General features: G+C 43.3%; 1 protein-coding gene across 4 annotated transcripts in view; it reads right to left on the minus strand.

The window, feature by feature from the left end:
- Positions 1–16,028, minus strand: part of ATP8A1 (ATPase phospholipid transporting 8A1) — a 254,637-nt gene that overhangs the window by 194,580 nt on the left and 44,029 nt on the right. For 2 of the 4 annotated variants that reach the window (XM_030563159.1, XM_030563156.1), the window contains exons 5-7: positions 10,752–10,797; positions 3,731–3,771; positions 2,273–2,346 (exon numbers count right to left, since the gene is read on the minus strand). In XM_030563159.1, coding sequence (XP_030419019.1) covers positions 2,273–2,346; positions 3,731–3,771; positions 10,752–10,797 — 161 coding nt within the window. The remainder of the gene's footprint in view (positions 1–2,272; positions 2,347–3,730; positions 3,772–10,751; positions 10,798–16,028) is intronic. The other 2 variants (XM_030563157.1, XM_030563155.1) reach the window with 1 other exon arrangement.

A 16,028-nucleotide genomic window follows, 5' to 3' on the forward strand; every position in this document is an offset into this window, starting at 1 on the left:
CAAACACTCTTTTAAGTTATAACTGCTTCCATTGTAGCCACTTTCAAGGTCCTTTACAGTCAATCATAGAATATCAGGATTGGAAGGGACGTCAGGAGGTCATCTAGTCCAACCCCCTGCTCAAAGCAGGACCAATTCCCAACTAAATCATCCCAGCCAGGGCTTTGTCAAGCCTGACTTTAAAAACCTCTAAGGAAGGAGATTCCACCACCTCCCTAGGTAACCCATTGCAGTGCTTCACCACCCTCCTAGTGAAAAAGTTTTTCCTAATATCCAACCTAAACCTTCCCCACTGCAACTTGAGACCATTACTCCTTGTTCTGTCATCAGGTATCACTGAGAACAGTCTAGATCCATCCTCTTTGGAGCCTCCTTTCAGGTAGTTGAAAGCAGCCATCAAATCCTCCCTCCTTCTTCTCTTCTGCAGACTAAACAATCCCCACCTGGCCTATCATCTCTCTTTCACAATCAAGTTGTCAACTTAGAGTTAGGGTTTCTAGTGCTCCTAGGCCCTATGGTAATACAAAAAATAAACAAAATCAGAAAATAGATGCATACAACTGCAAATCAAAATACATAAATTATTCTGAAGCATTTAAATCATTCTTATTTCAAAGTATTTGTTAGAATAGATACTGCAAATAGTGCATGACCTGATCAAACAGATTCTGAAAAAAGTGCATCTTCCACATAATAAAATCTGGCTTTCATAAATGAAACTGTCCAAGGAAATAAAGAATATTCATTAAAAATAAAAACAATTGTTTATGCTATTTATGATTTTATGCAGTGTTATGTTATGATTAATATAAATAGAGTTTTTGTTTCATGTTTGAAGACAGAAGCTTTATATAATTTGAAAACTTGGTTTGAATATACAGATATTCTATTTAACTTCTACATATTAAAGAATTAAAGTAAATTCTCTGTTCATAAAAACATCACATCATGAGTAAAATTTCATGATAGTTTGGTGGTTACTCTGTTATGTTAAGATTTATTTTTGTGTTAATTAAAAATTAGCAACTATTCATAAAAGCAGACTTCTGTTGTATGGGGCAAAATATCAATGTATCTTTAAAAATGACTGAATTTGTTATGAATATAGTGAAATGTTAATTTGGCTAAATGCAATAATAGACATCTAGTCAAACAGTTAAATCCATGCATTGTATCAAACAACAGAATTAAGTTTAAATGCATTAAAGGTCCTGGCAATATAATATTCCTAGGGCAAGGGTGGGCAAACTTTTTGGCCTGAGTGCCACATCGGGTTTTGGAAGTTGTCTGGAGGGCTGGTTAGGGGAGGCTGTGCCTCCCCAAACAGCCAGGCATGGCCCGGCCCTGCCCTATATCCAACCCCCCTGCTTCACATCCCCTGATGGCCCCCCCCAACTCCTGCCCAATCCAACTCCTCCTGTTCCCTGATAGCCCCCCTCCCCCCTTACCCCATCTACCCCTGCTCCCTGTCCCCCGACAGCCCCAAGAACCCCCAACCCTGACTGCCCCCCGCCGCCCCCATCCAACCCCTCCTCTCATTCCTGACTGCCCCCCCAGGGACCCTGCCCCATCTAATCACTCCTTCTCCCTGTTTTCCCCCAGAACCCCTGCCCCTGACTGCCCCCCATATAACCGCCCCCCCGACTGCCCCCTCAGAATCCCTGTTCCCCACCCGCTGACAGCCCCGACCCCTGACCACCACCCCGAACTCAACTGCCCCTTAAAAGTGTTGCCTGGAGCACTGGGGGCTGGCCCAGCTGGAGCCAGCCATGCCACCGCGCAGCACAGAGCACCAGGTCAGGCCAGGCTCTGCAGCTATGCTGCCCCAGGAGCTCACAGCCCCGCCACCCAGAGCATTGTGCCAGCAGCGCAGTGAACTAAGGCTGCGAGGAAGGGGGAACAGCAAGGGAGGCAACAGGGGCTAGCCTCCCGGGCCAGGAGCACAGGGGCTAGGCAGGAGGGTCCCGGGGCCAGATGTGGCCTGTGGGCTGTAGTTTGCCCACCTCTGCCCTAGGGGATTAGCACACCCCTCAATGTAATTCTAAAAAAACTGACTGATACAATTCCTTTTATTTATTATATATGCCAAGCATGAAAAAATGTTTAAGATTTTAAATACCCAAATGCAGATTTTTTTTCAATACTAAATGTAAAATTATGGGAGAGGTAAAGAGTATTTCTGTTTATTCCTTATTTCCGTGGAGCAATCACAAAATTAATGCAGGGTAGAGAAACCAGCCTCTACATTGTAAGCATCAGTGGGCATCTCTACCTTGATGAGAGAAGTACAGTGTCAGCAGGTATATACTCTTTGCCTTTTATTACAACTATATCTCCAACATCTACCTGTAAGAAAACTGGGAATTGGTTAACAGTCAAACACACAATCTATCTCTAACTTTTACATATAGGTAAATCCTCAATTTGTCAAAAAGACAGTTAAAAATTTAGGCAACGATTTTCAAAAGAGTCTAGGGGGATTGGGTACCCAAATCCCACTGAAATAAGGTCCAGTCTCATTGTATTCCTGGCACAGAATATATTCCACTTTAATCGCCCTTGATATTGGGAACTCTTATTATTGTTCTATAGTCAGATTTATATTTAGCCTAGTTACACAAAAGGAAATTAGTTTCCCTAAACTTGTATCACAGCAGATGCCTGCTCCTGGTTCCAGCTAATCTGGAACCTATGCAAACAGATGTGAATCTCATGATGTTAAACCTCTCCTGTTTGCAAGCAGATGATTCCACAAGGGGAAAAAGAGATCTGATTGAATCAAATTTACTGAAACCTCAAGTTACACAAATCTATGAAAGCTGTTTTTTTGACAAACATTTGCTAATAAGAACATAACAGCCATACTGGGTCAGACCAAAGGTCCATCTAGCCCAGTATTCTGTCTTCCGACAGTAACCTCAGAGGGAATGAACAGAACAGGTAATCATTAAGTGATCCATCCCCTGTTGCCTACTCCTAGCTTCAGGGAAACAGAGGCTAGGAACACTATCACTGCCCATCCTGGCTAATAGCCATTGATGCACTTATCCTCCATGTATTTATCATCTACTTTTCTGTACCTTGTTATAGTCTTGGCCGCCACAACATCCTCTGGCAAGGAGTTCCACAGATTGACTGTGCGTTGTATGAAGAAATATTTTTGAACAGAACTTCTGAATATTTCCCAGCTTTAGCAGTACACTGCTCTATTACCTCACAACAATGCTTTAAGTTTTTAGTATTTTAAACACAAGGTAAGCTTTGAAAATATATTAAGTAACTTTAAAAACATTTTTACTAATCTTTGCTCAATATATAAAAACTGAGCTATTTTCTTGTCTATTAATTTTAATAATTCTAAAGGTACTTGTATAGATACACCGTATGCTAATAGCCCCAAATCTGAAGACATTCAGGCAAAACTTTCATTGAAATACTATTCAGGCAGACCTTCCACTGAACTATTAATGATAGTTTTGCCTGAATGAGGAATTTGGTTTTGGGCCTAAAAGGCCCGGGCTTTTTAGGCCCAAAGTACATTTTACTAAACAAGCTAAATTTAATATTCTAGAAAGTGCTACTAAAAACTGAAAAATATAATGCTTTCCATCATACTTGTAATTTAATTCATATGACTGTCATTTACTCTGATATAAATTATATAAATTGTTTCAAATGTCAGTATAAAGATAAAATTTACACCCCTAAAAACAAAAAACCAAATACACACCTTTTCCCAATGGACAATCTCCCAAGCACCATTTCTCAATACTGAAAAGCAAAGACACATAATTAGACTGCACAACACTAAAACTTCTGTTTATAGGTGACACTCCTCATGTGTTCCTGTTACTAAAAATCACATGTATAAAATAGAGCAGTATATTCACATGGCATTTTACTGAACAACACATTCTCTGCTATTTCAGGTCAAGCATTTCAATTGTAAAAATTAAATTTTAATTTGTACAGCACCTTTCATACAAACTATACATCACAAGATTTATAGCGTCAGAAATCACAGAAATGTAGGACTGAAAGAGACCTCAATAGGCCAACTAGTCCAATCTCCTGTGCTGAGGCAGGATTAAGTATTATCTAGACCAGTGGTTCTCAATCAGGGGTGGCCCCAAACAGTTTTCACACCAAGCAGGGCCAGTATTAGACTTGCTGGAGCCCAGGGTAGAAAGTTGAAGCCCACTGCATGAGGTTGAAGCCCAGGGCCCTGAGTCCTACCACCTGGGGATGAAGCTGAAGCCTGAGCCATGTAACTTCGTGAGGGCCTCTGTGGTGTGGGGCACCAGGCAATTGCCCAGCTTGTTACCCCCTAACGTCGGCCCGGGCTTCTATATGCAGGAAACCAGTTATTGCGGCACAGATGGGCCATAGAGATTTTATAGCACGTTTGGGGGGGCTCAGAAAGAAAAAGGTTGAGAACCTCTGATCTAGACAGTTCCTGAGAGGTGTTTAACTTGTTCTTAAAAAACTCCAATGATGGAGACTCACAACCTTCCTAGGCGATTTGTTCCAGTGCTTAACTACTCATACAGTTAAGCAGTTTTTCCTAATGTCTAAACTAAGTCTCCCTTGCTGCAATTTAAGCCCATTACTTCTTGTCCTGTTCTTGGTGACTAAGGAGAAAAATGTATTACTCTCCTCTTTATAAGTCTTTTACGTACTCTAGACTGCTATTGTCCCCTCTCAGTCTTGTCGTCTCTAGACTAAACAAAACCATTTTTTTCAGTCTTTCCTCATAGGTTTTCTAGTCCTTTAATCTTTTTAGTTGCTCTGGACTTTCTCCAATTTGTCCACATTTTCCCCAAAGTGTGGTGTCCAGAACTGGACGCAATACTGCAGTTATCAGAGGGGTAGCCATGTTAGTCTGGATCTGTAAAAGCAGCAAAGAGTCCTGTGGCACTTCATAGACTAACAGACATATTGGAGCATGAGCTTTCGTGGGTGAATACCCACTTTGTCGGATGCAATTGAGGCCTTATCAGTGCTGATTAGAGTGTATAAAACTCCTGTTAACATATCCCAGAATTATGTTCACTTAGTTTACAACAGTATTACATTGTTGACCCATGTTTAGACTGAGATTCACTATAATCTCCAGACCCTTTTCTGTAGTACTCCTTCCTATTTTGTATTTATGCAACTCATTATTCCTTCCTGAGAGTAAAATTCTGCACTTGTCCTTGTTGAATTTCATCCTATTTATTTCAGGTCATTTATCCAGTTAGTCAAGATAATTTTGAATTTTAATTTTGTCCTTCAAAATGTTTCCAATCCCTTGCAGCTTGGTATCATCCACAAAAATTGTATGTACACTCTCTATGCCAATATCCAAATCATCTGTAAAGATACTGAATAAAACCAGACCTAGAACCAATCCCTGTGGGACCCCACTCGATATCCCTTCCAGCTCAATCATGAGCCATTGATAACTACTCTCCGAGTACAGGTTTCTAGCCAGTAGTTCTCAAAGATAATTGCTAATGGCTCAGAGAACTCCTCAGTCAGTTTCTTAAGTATTCTAGGATGTATTTCATCAGACCCTGCCAACTTGAAAACATCTAATTTCTCTAAGTAATTCATAACTTGTTCTTTTCTTATTTTAGCCTTAGATCCTACCCCATTTACTCTGTAGCTCTCTATCTTAGTCATGCAATCACTGGTAACTTTTTGGTGAAAACTGACACAAAAAAGGTATTTAACACTTCAGTCACATAATGGGTTTGGCACCCAGCGCTCACGAGTGCCCCTTTTGGTTGGGCGCATCTGCATTCTTTAGTTCTGGTGACTCCTTTTGGTGGCTCTCAGGCAGGTTTGTCAGTGACACAGCAGTCCAGCTGAGTCACACTGCCTGCATGTTAACCAGTTCAAACCCCTTCCGGGTATACGGGCCACCAGAGCCTGTCTCTCTTTAGCCCTCCCTGGGCTTTAGTCTTTAAGTAGTCCAGCCCTAGTAAGGGGCTGTATCCCCAGGGCTTCCTCCCTGGAGACACCATCTTTCTGCATTCCTCCCCAGGCTAAGTCCCTACTCAGTCTTAGCAATCAGCCAGGAGCTCCCACAATGCTCCCCCCGGTCCCTGCTATGAAACCATCCATGGCCCTGCTGCTCTTCCAGTCTTTTCATCTCCTGCTCCCAGCAGCAACTAACTGCTACTCTGTTCTGCAGCTCTTTTTATACGGCCCTCCTGGGCCCTGATTGGCTGCTTCCCTTGCAGCCACTCTAGCCTGCTTGGAGGACCTCTCCACTGCTCCTTCCCTGGCATGGACGTGGCAGAACCTTGAGGCCTCCAGCAGGTGGCCTTTTGGCCTAGTCCACCCCATTACAGGCCATTGCTGCATTTTCTGTTATCTTTCCCTCCTCATTTAGTAATGGACTTACCCTGTCCCTGGTCTTCCTTTTGCTTCCATGTATTGTAAAATGTTTTCTTGTTACCCTTTATGTCTCTAGCTAGTTTAATCCCATGTTGTGCCTTGGTCTTTCTATTTTTGTCCTTACATTCTTGTGGTGGTGTTTTTTTAAATACTCATCCTTTGTAATTTGACCTAGTTTCTGCTTCTTGTAGGACTCCTTTTCAAGTTTCAGATAATTGAAAATCTGATTAAACCAGTGTGGCTTCTTACCATACTTTCTATCTTTCCTACGTATTGTTATAGTTTGCTCTTGTGCTCTTAATAATGTCTCTCTGAAAAACTGCTAACTTTCCTGAACTCTTTTTTCCCTTAGACTTGCTCTGCACGGGCACTTACCTACTAATTCTCTGAGTTTGCTAAAGTCTGCCTTCTTGTAGTCCATTATCTTTACTCTACTGTTTCCTTCCTATTGTTCCTAAGAATCATGAACTCTTATCTTTTCATGACCATTTTCATCCACACCGCCTTCAACCTTCAGATTCTCAATTGGTTCAGTTCCTTCTTGTTTATCATAATCAAATCCAGAATAGCCAGTCCATAAGTCACTTTCTATACTTTCTGTAATAATAAGTTGTGTCCAATGCATTCCAAGAATTGGTTGCATAATCTGTGACCTGCTGTATTATTTTCCCAACAGATGTCTGGGTAGCTAAAGTCCTCCAATCATCACCAACTCCTGTGCATTGGATAATTTTGTTAGTTGTTTAAAAAAAGGTCTCATCCACCTCTTCTTCCTGTTTAATGGACCCCCTACCATGACATCATCCTTTTTTAACCCCTTTTATCCTTACACAGAGACTTTCAACAGATCTGCCTTCCCTTTCTGTCTCAGTACAACTGTATACATCTTTGATAGCAAGGCAACACCTCCTCCCTGTTTTCCCTGCCTGTCCTTTCTGAACAAGCTGTACCCTTCTACACAAATATTCCCATCATATGAATTATCCCATCATGTTTCTATGATGCCAATTATGTTGCATCTGCGATTATTCACCAGTATTTCTAGTTCTTCCTGTTTATTCCCCATACTTCTTGCATTAATTAATTACAGCATAAAATGTGTATGAAGCAGAATGAAATAAAAAGTTAAGGAAATTAACACATATTTTAATATGAGATTTGATGAGCGATGCTTCCAAAAGTATTAGATTCTAGAAGAAACAACATGATCTGAATTGAAATCTTATAAAATTACTATAGGAAATAATCTCAAGAATACTCGCTGATAAAAATGTTGACATGATTTTCTAGTGTACAGAAGAACCCTATCAATTATCCTTTTATTTTTATCACAAATCATTTATAAGAAGCACCATAGCAACATACATGGCAGTTTATTAAACACAGATAAAGACATGTTCCCTGCTCTGCAGAATGCAGCATTAAAACAAACAAAAAAAAACAATCTAAATTACTAGACAATATTAAGGTGAGACAGAGTGTGACATTACTAATGAGAAGAGAATAGGTATTACTTTGAAGAACTGGAATTTAAGTAGAGATTTGAAGGAGAGAGAATGCTAGGCAGAGAGGGAAAGGAAGACTGTTCCAGAAATAAGGAACACCATGCTAGCAGATTCCAAGCTGAGGCTGGGAAATAGGGTAAAATGAAAGAATTGGCACTGGAAATGGAAATGAGGAAATAAATGCAAATATGTTGGTATGGCAACATTATATGAGGCCTAATAGGTAAAGATGAAAAGCCTGAATTTCATGCAATAGGAGACAGAAATACATTTTAGGTATTCAAAGAGGTGGGTGATATGGTCAGAACTGAGAGGAGAGACCATGACTTTTGATACAGTATTTTGATTTGCCTGGAGATGGAAAGCAGAGAAGGCAAGAAGGCCAAAAGAAGGTTGACATGTAAGATGTCCAAGGCATGAGACAAGGTTGTTGCAATGGAGATAGCAAGGAAAGGTGGATTTTGGTGATACTGAAGAGAAATAAGCAACAAGATTTAGCAACCATCTACATATGAAAGGTCAATTAGGCTGCAGGCCTGGGAAATGATGAATATACCTGTCAACTGAGATAGAACAGGGAGGGATCCTGCTGAAGAAATGGACTCTGGGATAACAAATCTGGCCTTGAAATCAAGAACAATGGTGGCTCTGACATGTTCACAAGGTCAGGAAATCAAGGCCTCCCTTGGTTAATCGGGGGGCTACTAAGATAATTTCTGCTTCCTCCTTTCTGATCCTCCGTATTACACTGGTGATGTTTATCAGTGATGGGAAAGCATAAAGTAAGCCCTTTGGCCACTTGAGTGACAGGATACCTATGCCAAGAACATCTATGCCTATGTCAGTTTTCCTGCAAACTATTGGTGAACCTTCTAGTTTTCTTTGGCTGCAAAAAGACCTACAATAGGAACTCCATATTTTTTGATGATCAGACAGGATTTGTTTTGAAGACCCTATTCTGCATCATCAATTTTCCTTCTGCCCATTAACTCAGCCTTCATGTTGCTGGCAACCTTTGATATGCAAGGTCCTGATAGACCATAGATGGGCCTCCACTCACTACATCAATGATGCTGCTTCCTTTTGTAGATCCCTTGGTCCAGTATTCCCCAATAGTTTATGTACACCATCGTTGATGTACTGTTCGTTATTGTCACAATACAGCCATTTGGCAATGCTGGGGCCAGTTGTTGAACAGCCTATATATTGTTCTCAGTTCTAGAAAATGTATACTTTTCTTTCATTCCAAGAAGGACCAAGTCCCTTGAACCACCAACTTCTTGGATAATACTCCTCACCCTTCCAGAATGGCATCTGTTGTTATGACACACCTCTCGGGCTCCAACATGGCCAACCCCCCACCCTGAATCTCTTTGGACTCATCACCATCCAGGGATTTCAACACTACTGAAGGCATGTTCACTTTCCAAGATGGAAAAAAAAATGGCAGGGAATGGCCAACAGGAAATTCTGGAGAGTGCTTATATGCATTCTGCCCAAGGTACTATCCCAGTGCAGGACATGATCATCCCAATATCACTAATTAGGGTGCCTGCTGATGTCCTTGGGTACCTCCTCAGGAGGATAATTGCTTATCTGTTCTAGCTCCATCTTTTGGCTGCCAGAAAGATTTTGTGGGCCTCTGTGTCTATCAACACACCAAGATTAATTAGGCACTGAGATTCTTGATGATGACTCTTCCCAAGATTTACTATAAATCCAAGCTGTTGCAAAATTTGGATCATTGCCTGAGTCACATGAGTGGACCCCTCTTTCGATGAGGTTTTACTAGAATTTCATCCAGGAAAGGATATACCAGTATTCCCTTCTGCCTGAGAAAAGCCACTAGAACAACAAGGATTTTTGTGACCACTCGAGGGCTTGGATGACTGCCAGAAAGGCAGCGCTTTGTATTGAAAATGATCGGTCTCATGAGCGAATCACAAAAATCTCTTGTGCCCATGGTGAACTGGCACATGAAGACAGGCCTCCTTCAAATTGACCAACATAAAGTAATCCCCCGGCAGAACACCATTAGTCCTGACTTCAAGGTTTCCATCTTGAATCTAGTCCCCCTTATGAACTTGTTAGGGTGTGGTAAGTCCAGCACAGCTCTGTTCTCCCCAGATCTCCTAGGTACCAGAAACAAGACTGACTAGCGGCCAGAGAACATCTCTGCCTCAGGAACTCTTTCTAGCCTGCCGATCTGTAAAAGATGTTCTACAGACTTTAGCATATTTCACCTCTTTTGTGGATTTGAGGACACTGGAGAAGGGAGAAAATGACAATTTGGTATCTTTGAAAATTGTATTTACCCTTGTTGAACCATATCCGGGACTCATCCATCCAACATGGAGAGAGGCATTAATGTACATAAAAGACTGTTACAAGGAGGAGGGAGAAAAATTGTTCTCCTTACCCCGTGAGATGTAATGAGCTTAAATTGTGGCAGTGATGGTTTAGGTTGGATATTAGGAAAAACTTCCCAGTTGTGAGGGAGGTTAAGCACTAGAATAAATTGCCTAAGGAGGTTGTGAAATCTCCATCACTGGAGATTTTTAAAAGCAGGATAGACAGACACCTGTCAGGGATGGTGTAGATATTTAATCCTTCCATGAGTGCAGGTGACTCGGCTAGATGACCTGTCGATGTCCCTTCCAGTCCTACGATTCTAGGCCAATGTTAGTTGAATTTTAATAATCTCTCCCTGCTAGGTGTTGCCCATTGGAACTGACCTGACTATAGTCAGGCATTGTTTCTAGTGTTCAAATTTGCACTACAGGAAGATTGGTTTCTCCCCTTTCTGAGCTTAGGCTTTCTTTGCTGCACAATTTAGAGATTTTTTTAAATGGTTCCTACCTTGTGTTTGTTTCTTGTTCACTGCATTATCAGCTTTATGTCTTTTCTGGAATAAAAATGCACAACTGTTAATTGAATTAAAATAGTTATTTTGTTAACAAGGTAAAATGTACAATTCAGAAAAAATACTATGCACACATACTTCCTGTATTCCACTTCACTCACACAAGTGAACAAAAAAACAGGCAGAATTATTTCAAGTTTTTGTTAAACAATTTTTACAAAACTGCATGTTATTTTAATGAAGTATTTTTGTTTTTAGATAAAGTCAAGGAGAATGCTAGATCAAAACTGTCCTTTTGAAGAACCACTCCATTCTGGATATCTCACTAGCTGCCCTAATTCCAAGATGCAGACAGCTTGCATTTGTGGGATGGTGCCCATAATCTTCAGGAGTCTTCTTGAAAAGTAGTTTCTGTTGGGACCATATAAAACTTCATGGCACAGAATTTTCTGAGATGAGATTTAAGAAGTTACACAATGCAAGTGCCTTCTGCTAAACCTCAAAGTTCTTAAGACCAAAGAAGGAGGGAAGGTAAGCAGTAGTGTGAATAAGCAGAGGCAACATTCTCCTGATGCAAAAGATATCGATAAAAAGTAATCTTTCCATATGCTACTATGGCTGCAGTAGCATGCGTGGAACTAGCTCCCTCTAACTAGGAATGAAAGGAATGAAAGGGATAGCTAATGAATTTACGCTTGGTAATTATTATTTCTTCTTTGAGGTAGCGTCTGTACATTTACCACTTCCGGGACACTATTTAGCAATATAACCACCTCAAAGGTAGGCTGATAAATTCTAACTAAACAAGGACTGCAGAACTGCCCTCCAAAGCAATCACCGGATCTAAATATCAAGTCAAGGGAGTGGAAGTTGTGTAAACGTGATTAAAACCCAGATAGCTTCCCTGCAGATTTCTATAATGTTAACATTACTAAGGCAAGCCATAGTGCCACGTGTACTGATACCCTATCTAAAACATTAACATATCTATTTTGGATCCAAAAGTTTAGGTGACATCTGATAGAAATAAAAATTCTAACAGAGTATGGAGTCTAATTCTCCCCTAGAAGGAATAAGGCCTGGAAAAGAGACTAAGGGCTTGTCTATACTGCTGCACAGTTCAGACTATGGGAGCATGACTAGGAGTGCACGCCAAGTGCTACACTGAACTCCCCCATATGGATGCTGTGGACATGACCAAATTGGTTCCTAGTTCACATTAATGTAGTCTTTTTCAGACAGGACTATATTAATGAGAACTAGGAACCTTTTAGCTTGCACCTGCAGCATCCACAGGAGGGAGTTATAGCACAGCACTTCGGTTTGCATTCACATCCTCATAGTCCGAACTGTGGGACAGTGTAGGCACAGCCAAATAGATTAGTTTAGGCAGAACTCACATTATTGTAGGCAAAAATTTTGGATCCAGACACACGACAACTTTTGTCTCTGTGGAATACAGTGAAGGCAGACACATCTATCAAAATCTGCAATTCACTCACTCTTCTTGTAGATGTACTGTGATTAAAAATGCCATCTCTAACAGGTTGAATACAGTGCTCTCCCAGAGGTTCAAAAGGTCCATCCATAATCTTTGTAAGCACTTGTCAGGGACTGCAAGTCTTGTACCTGGGTCCATGGGAGCTAATGAAAGCTCCAATCTACTACTCAGCAATCTGCTAACAGTTGCTAGGGGAGAAGCCGAAACCCAACAGAGGAATCCAGTCCTGGAACTTGAGTGGCAGGATGCTGGGGATCTTGACTGGTCCATAGTGCCCATATAAACCCAATACAGGAACAGGATGTTCTCTTGGCTACCATAGCTGAAGGTATAAGGGGCAGGAGACTGCATCGTCTCTTGCCTGCTGGGTAATTGCATAGCGCATGGTGAAAGTATGGATGGAGAACCACATTGCTGCGCTGCAGATTTCCTGAGTGGGAACCTGAGCCAGGAACACTGTTGATGAAGCCCGCACTCTGATGAGTGCACAGTGATTGGAGGTGCAGGAACACCTGCCAGGTTGTAGCATTCATGAATACAGGACGCTATCCATGATGAGATGTGCTGTGATGACACACGCTGACCCTTCATTCTGTCCGCCACTGACACGAATAACTGGACCGATTTTCTGAACAATTTGTTCTCTTGATGTAAAAGGCTAGCACCCTCCGGACACCCAGAGAATGGAGCCTCTGCTCCCTGCCGCTAGAATGAGGCTTATGGTAGAATATTGGGAGAAAGATGTCCTGGTTGATGTGAAACTACAATACAACCTTTGGGAGGAAAGCAGGATGAGGCCTGAGCTGAACCTTGTCCTTATAGAACATGGTGTAGGGAGGCTTTGATATTAGGCTCCTGAGCTTAGATACACTGCTCGCCAAAGTTATCACTAAAAGGAATGCCACCTTATAAGAGAGGTAGAGCAGGGAGTATGTTGCTAATGGTTCAAAGGAGGGTCCCATGAGCCTAGAAAGGACCAGATTGAGGTCCCAGGCAGGGACAGGCTGACATTAGGGTATAGCCTGTTGAGCCCTTTTAAGAACCAGCTGACCATAGTGTTAGCAAACACAGTGGCCCTCCGTGCCTGGGTGGAAGGTCAAGATGGCAGTTAAGTGCACTCTTAATGATGACAACAAAAGCCCCCGTTGCTTCAGATGGAGGTGGTATCCAGAATAAGCGTCGGGGACAAATGGCACTGCACTGATCAGACTGAAAATCTCTTCCACTGCTGCCAAGGAGGACCTGTCCAAACAGGAAAGCTCCATTGGATTCAACCATGGAGCTTTCACATCGTGAAATGAAGCGTCTCGAGGTTCAGATGTTGAAGACGACAGTGATCTTGTCTCAGAAGATCCAGGAAGAGCGGCAGGGTGATTGGGGCTTCCACACACGTCTAGGAGAGATGTGTACCAGTGCTGACGGGGCCAGGCTGGTGTATCAGTATGACTTGAGCTCGCTCGCTCGTTCTCTCCAGATCTTACGGAGTACCTTGTGAATGAGTGGAAAGGCGAATAGGAGAGAACCTCTCCAGTGGAGGAGGAATGCATCTGTGTTGGAGCCTGGGCTGTGATTTTGGAAGAAGCTGAGCTGCTGGCACTTTCCTGTTGGGTCGCATGGTGAATAGTTTTATCTGGGGAAAGCCCCACCTTTGGAAGACTGAAATCACAACATCCAGATAAAGGGACCACCCGTGGCTGTGAAATGACCTGCTGAGGTGGTCCACCAGCTCATTCTGTACTCCGGGGTTGTACAACACTTCTAGGTGTATCGACTTCTGGTCTACACAGAAGTCCCACAGCATGAGGGCATCCTGGCACAGGGGAGAGGAGCGTACACCCCCATTTGTTAATATAGAACATTGCTGTTGTATTGTCCATCACGACCAATACTCACTGTCCCATTAATTATGCCCGGAAGGTCTGGCATGCTAGGCGCACCACTCTGAGCTCTCGGACATTGATGCAGTGGTCCACCTGAGACCAGAGGCCTTGAGTCCTGTGGTCTCCCAGATGTGCTCCCCACCCCAAGTCTAATGTGCCCATCACTAGCAACAGGTATGGCTGCAGAGTGCCGAAAGGGACCTCTGAACATACTTCCTGAGGGTTGAGCCACCACAGGAGGGAGTCAAGGACCCGGCAAGGTAGGGTCACAATCCTGTACAAGCTGTCCCGGGCTGGGCAATACACAGACGTGAACCATGACAGAGTCGATTTTGCTTTGTTTAAAAGAAGACCCAGGTTGTCGAAGGTGGCTCTGATGAATCTGACCTGACCTTCCACTTGGGTCCTGAAGTGGCCCCTGATCAGCCAGTGGTCAAGGTACAGAAACACCTGTACCCGATGCCTGCGCAAGAATGCAGCAACTGCCATGCACTTGGTGACAACTCGAGGTGCTGTGGACAGGCCGAACAGAAGGATGGTAAATTGGTAGTGGGTGCTGTTGACCACAAACCTGAGGTACTTTCTGGGGGCTGAGTGATTGCAATATGAAAATATGCTTCCTTCAAGTCAAGGGTGGCATACCAGTCTGCTGGATCCACTTAGGGGATGATGGAGGCCAAAGAGACCACGCGGAACCTGAGTTTTTTCACGAACTTGTTGAGTTCTCACAGGTCCAAGATAGGCCGGAGGCAGCCTTTGGCTTTCAATATTAGGAAATACCACACCCCTGTGCTCCTGAGGAACCTCTTCCACTGCCGCTAGAAGTAGAAGCAACTGCACCTCCTGGATAAGGAGCTGCTCATGAGAAGGGTCCCTGAAGAGGGACGGGGAAGGAGGGTGGACAGGCAGGAAGGCGTATGGATGGAGTATTCTCTCTCTACCATGCATAGCATCCAGCAGTCCGAAGTGATACAGGACCATGCACAGTAGAAAGGGGATGGTCAGGAGGAAAAGGTAAAGCAGGGTAGATCCAGCTTTTGTTCTGGTGTACCATCCTCCACCGCACCTTGAAAAGGCCAGTTTAGGGCCAGAAGGTGGTCTGGGTTGGCCAGAGCCCTGGCCTGAGGATGGGTGTTGTCTTTTCCTGTCACTCCTGTTCCTCCTCCAGGAACCATCCTGGGGGTTTTGCTGATAGAACCTCAAAAGAGATTGTGGCCTAAAGTGTTTCTGCAGTGTGGTGGGAGTGTACAGGCCCAAAGACCTGAGGGTGGCTTGTGAGTTTTCAGAATTTTCAGGCTATGCTGCCTCTTGTCTGTCTTTTCAGAGAAAAGAGTCACGCCCTCAAATGGGAGGTCCTGAATGGTCTGTTGGACCTCATAAGGGAGCCCTTAGACCCTTCTCATGGCAACCCCAGTAGCCATGACCCTGGTGGCAGCATCAGCACTGTCCAACATGGCCTGGAGGGAAGCCCGGGAGACTAGCTTTGCCTCCTCCACCAAAGCCAAGAACTAGGCTCAGGAGTCTGAAGGGAGGAGCTCTGCAAATTTGGCCATCACCAAGCAGCTGTTATAAGAGTACTCCCTGCAGAGTAGACATTTCTCCCGACAAGGTGGAGTCACTTAGCCTCCCTGTTTTTAGGGGAGGGCCCTGCTCATGTTGATTAGCAGTGTCCACAACAAGAGTCAGGAGGTGGATGGGAGTACAAATGTTCATACCCCTTGGAGGACACGAAATAATGTCTTTTGTTGTGCTTGGCAGTGGGTGGCAAGGAAGCTGGGGTCTGCCACAGGGTCTTGGTCTTGCCACAATAGTCTTTATAAGTGGTAGGGCAACATGAGAAGGTCCCGTGGGGACAAGGCTATCCACCATGGGATCAGCCTCCTTGACCACCT

This window comes from Gopherus evgoodei, chromosome 5 (genome assembly GCF_007399415.2).
Source record: "Gopherus evgoodei ecotype Sinaloan lineage chromosome 5, rGopEvg1_v1.p, whole genome shotgun sequence".
NCBI lineage: Eukaryota > Metazoa > Chordata > Testudines > Testudinidae > Gopherus > Gopherus evgoodei.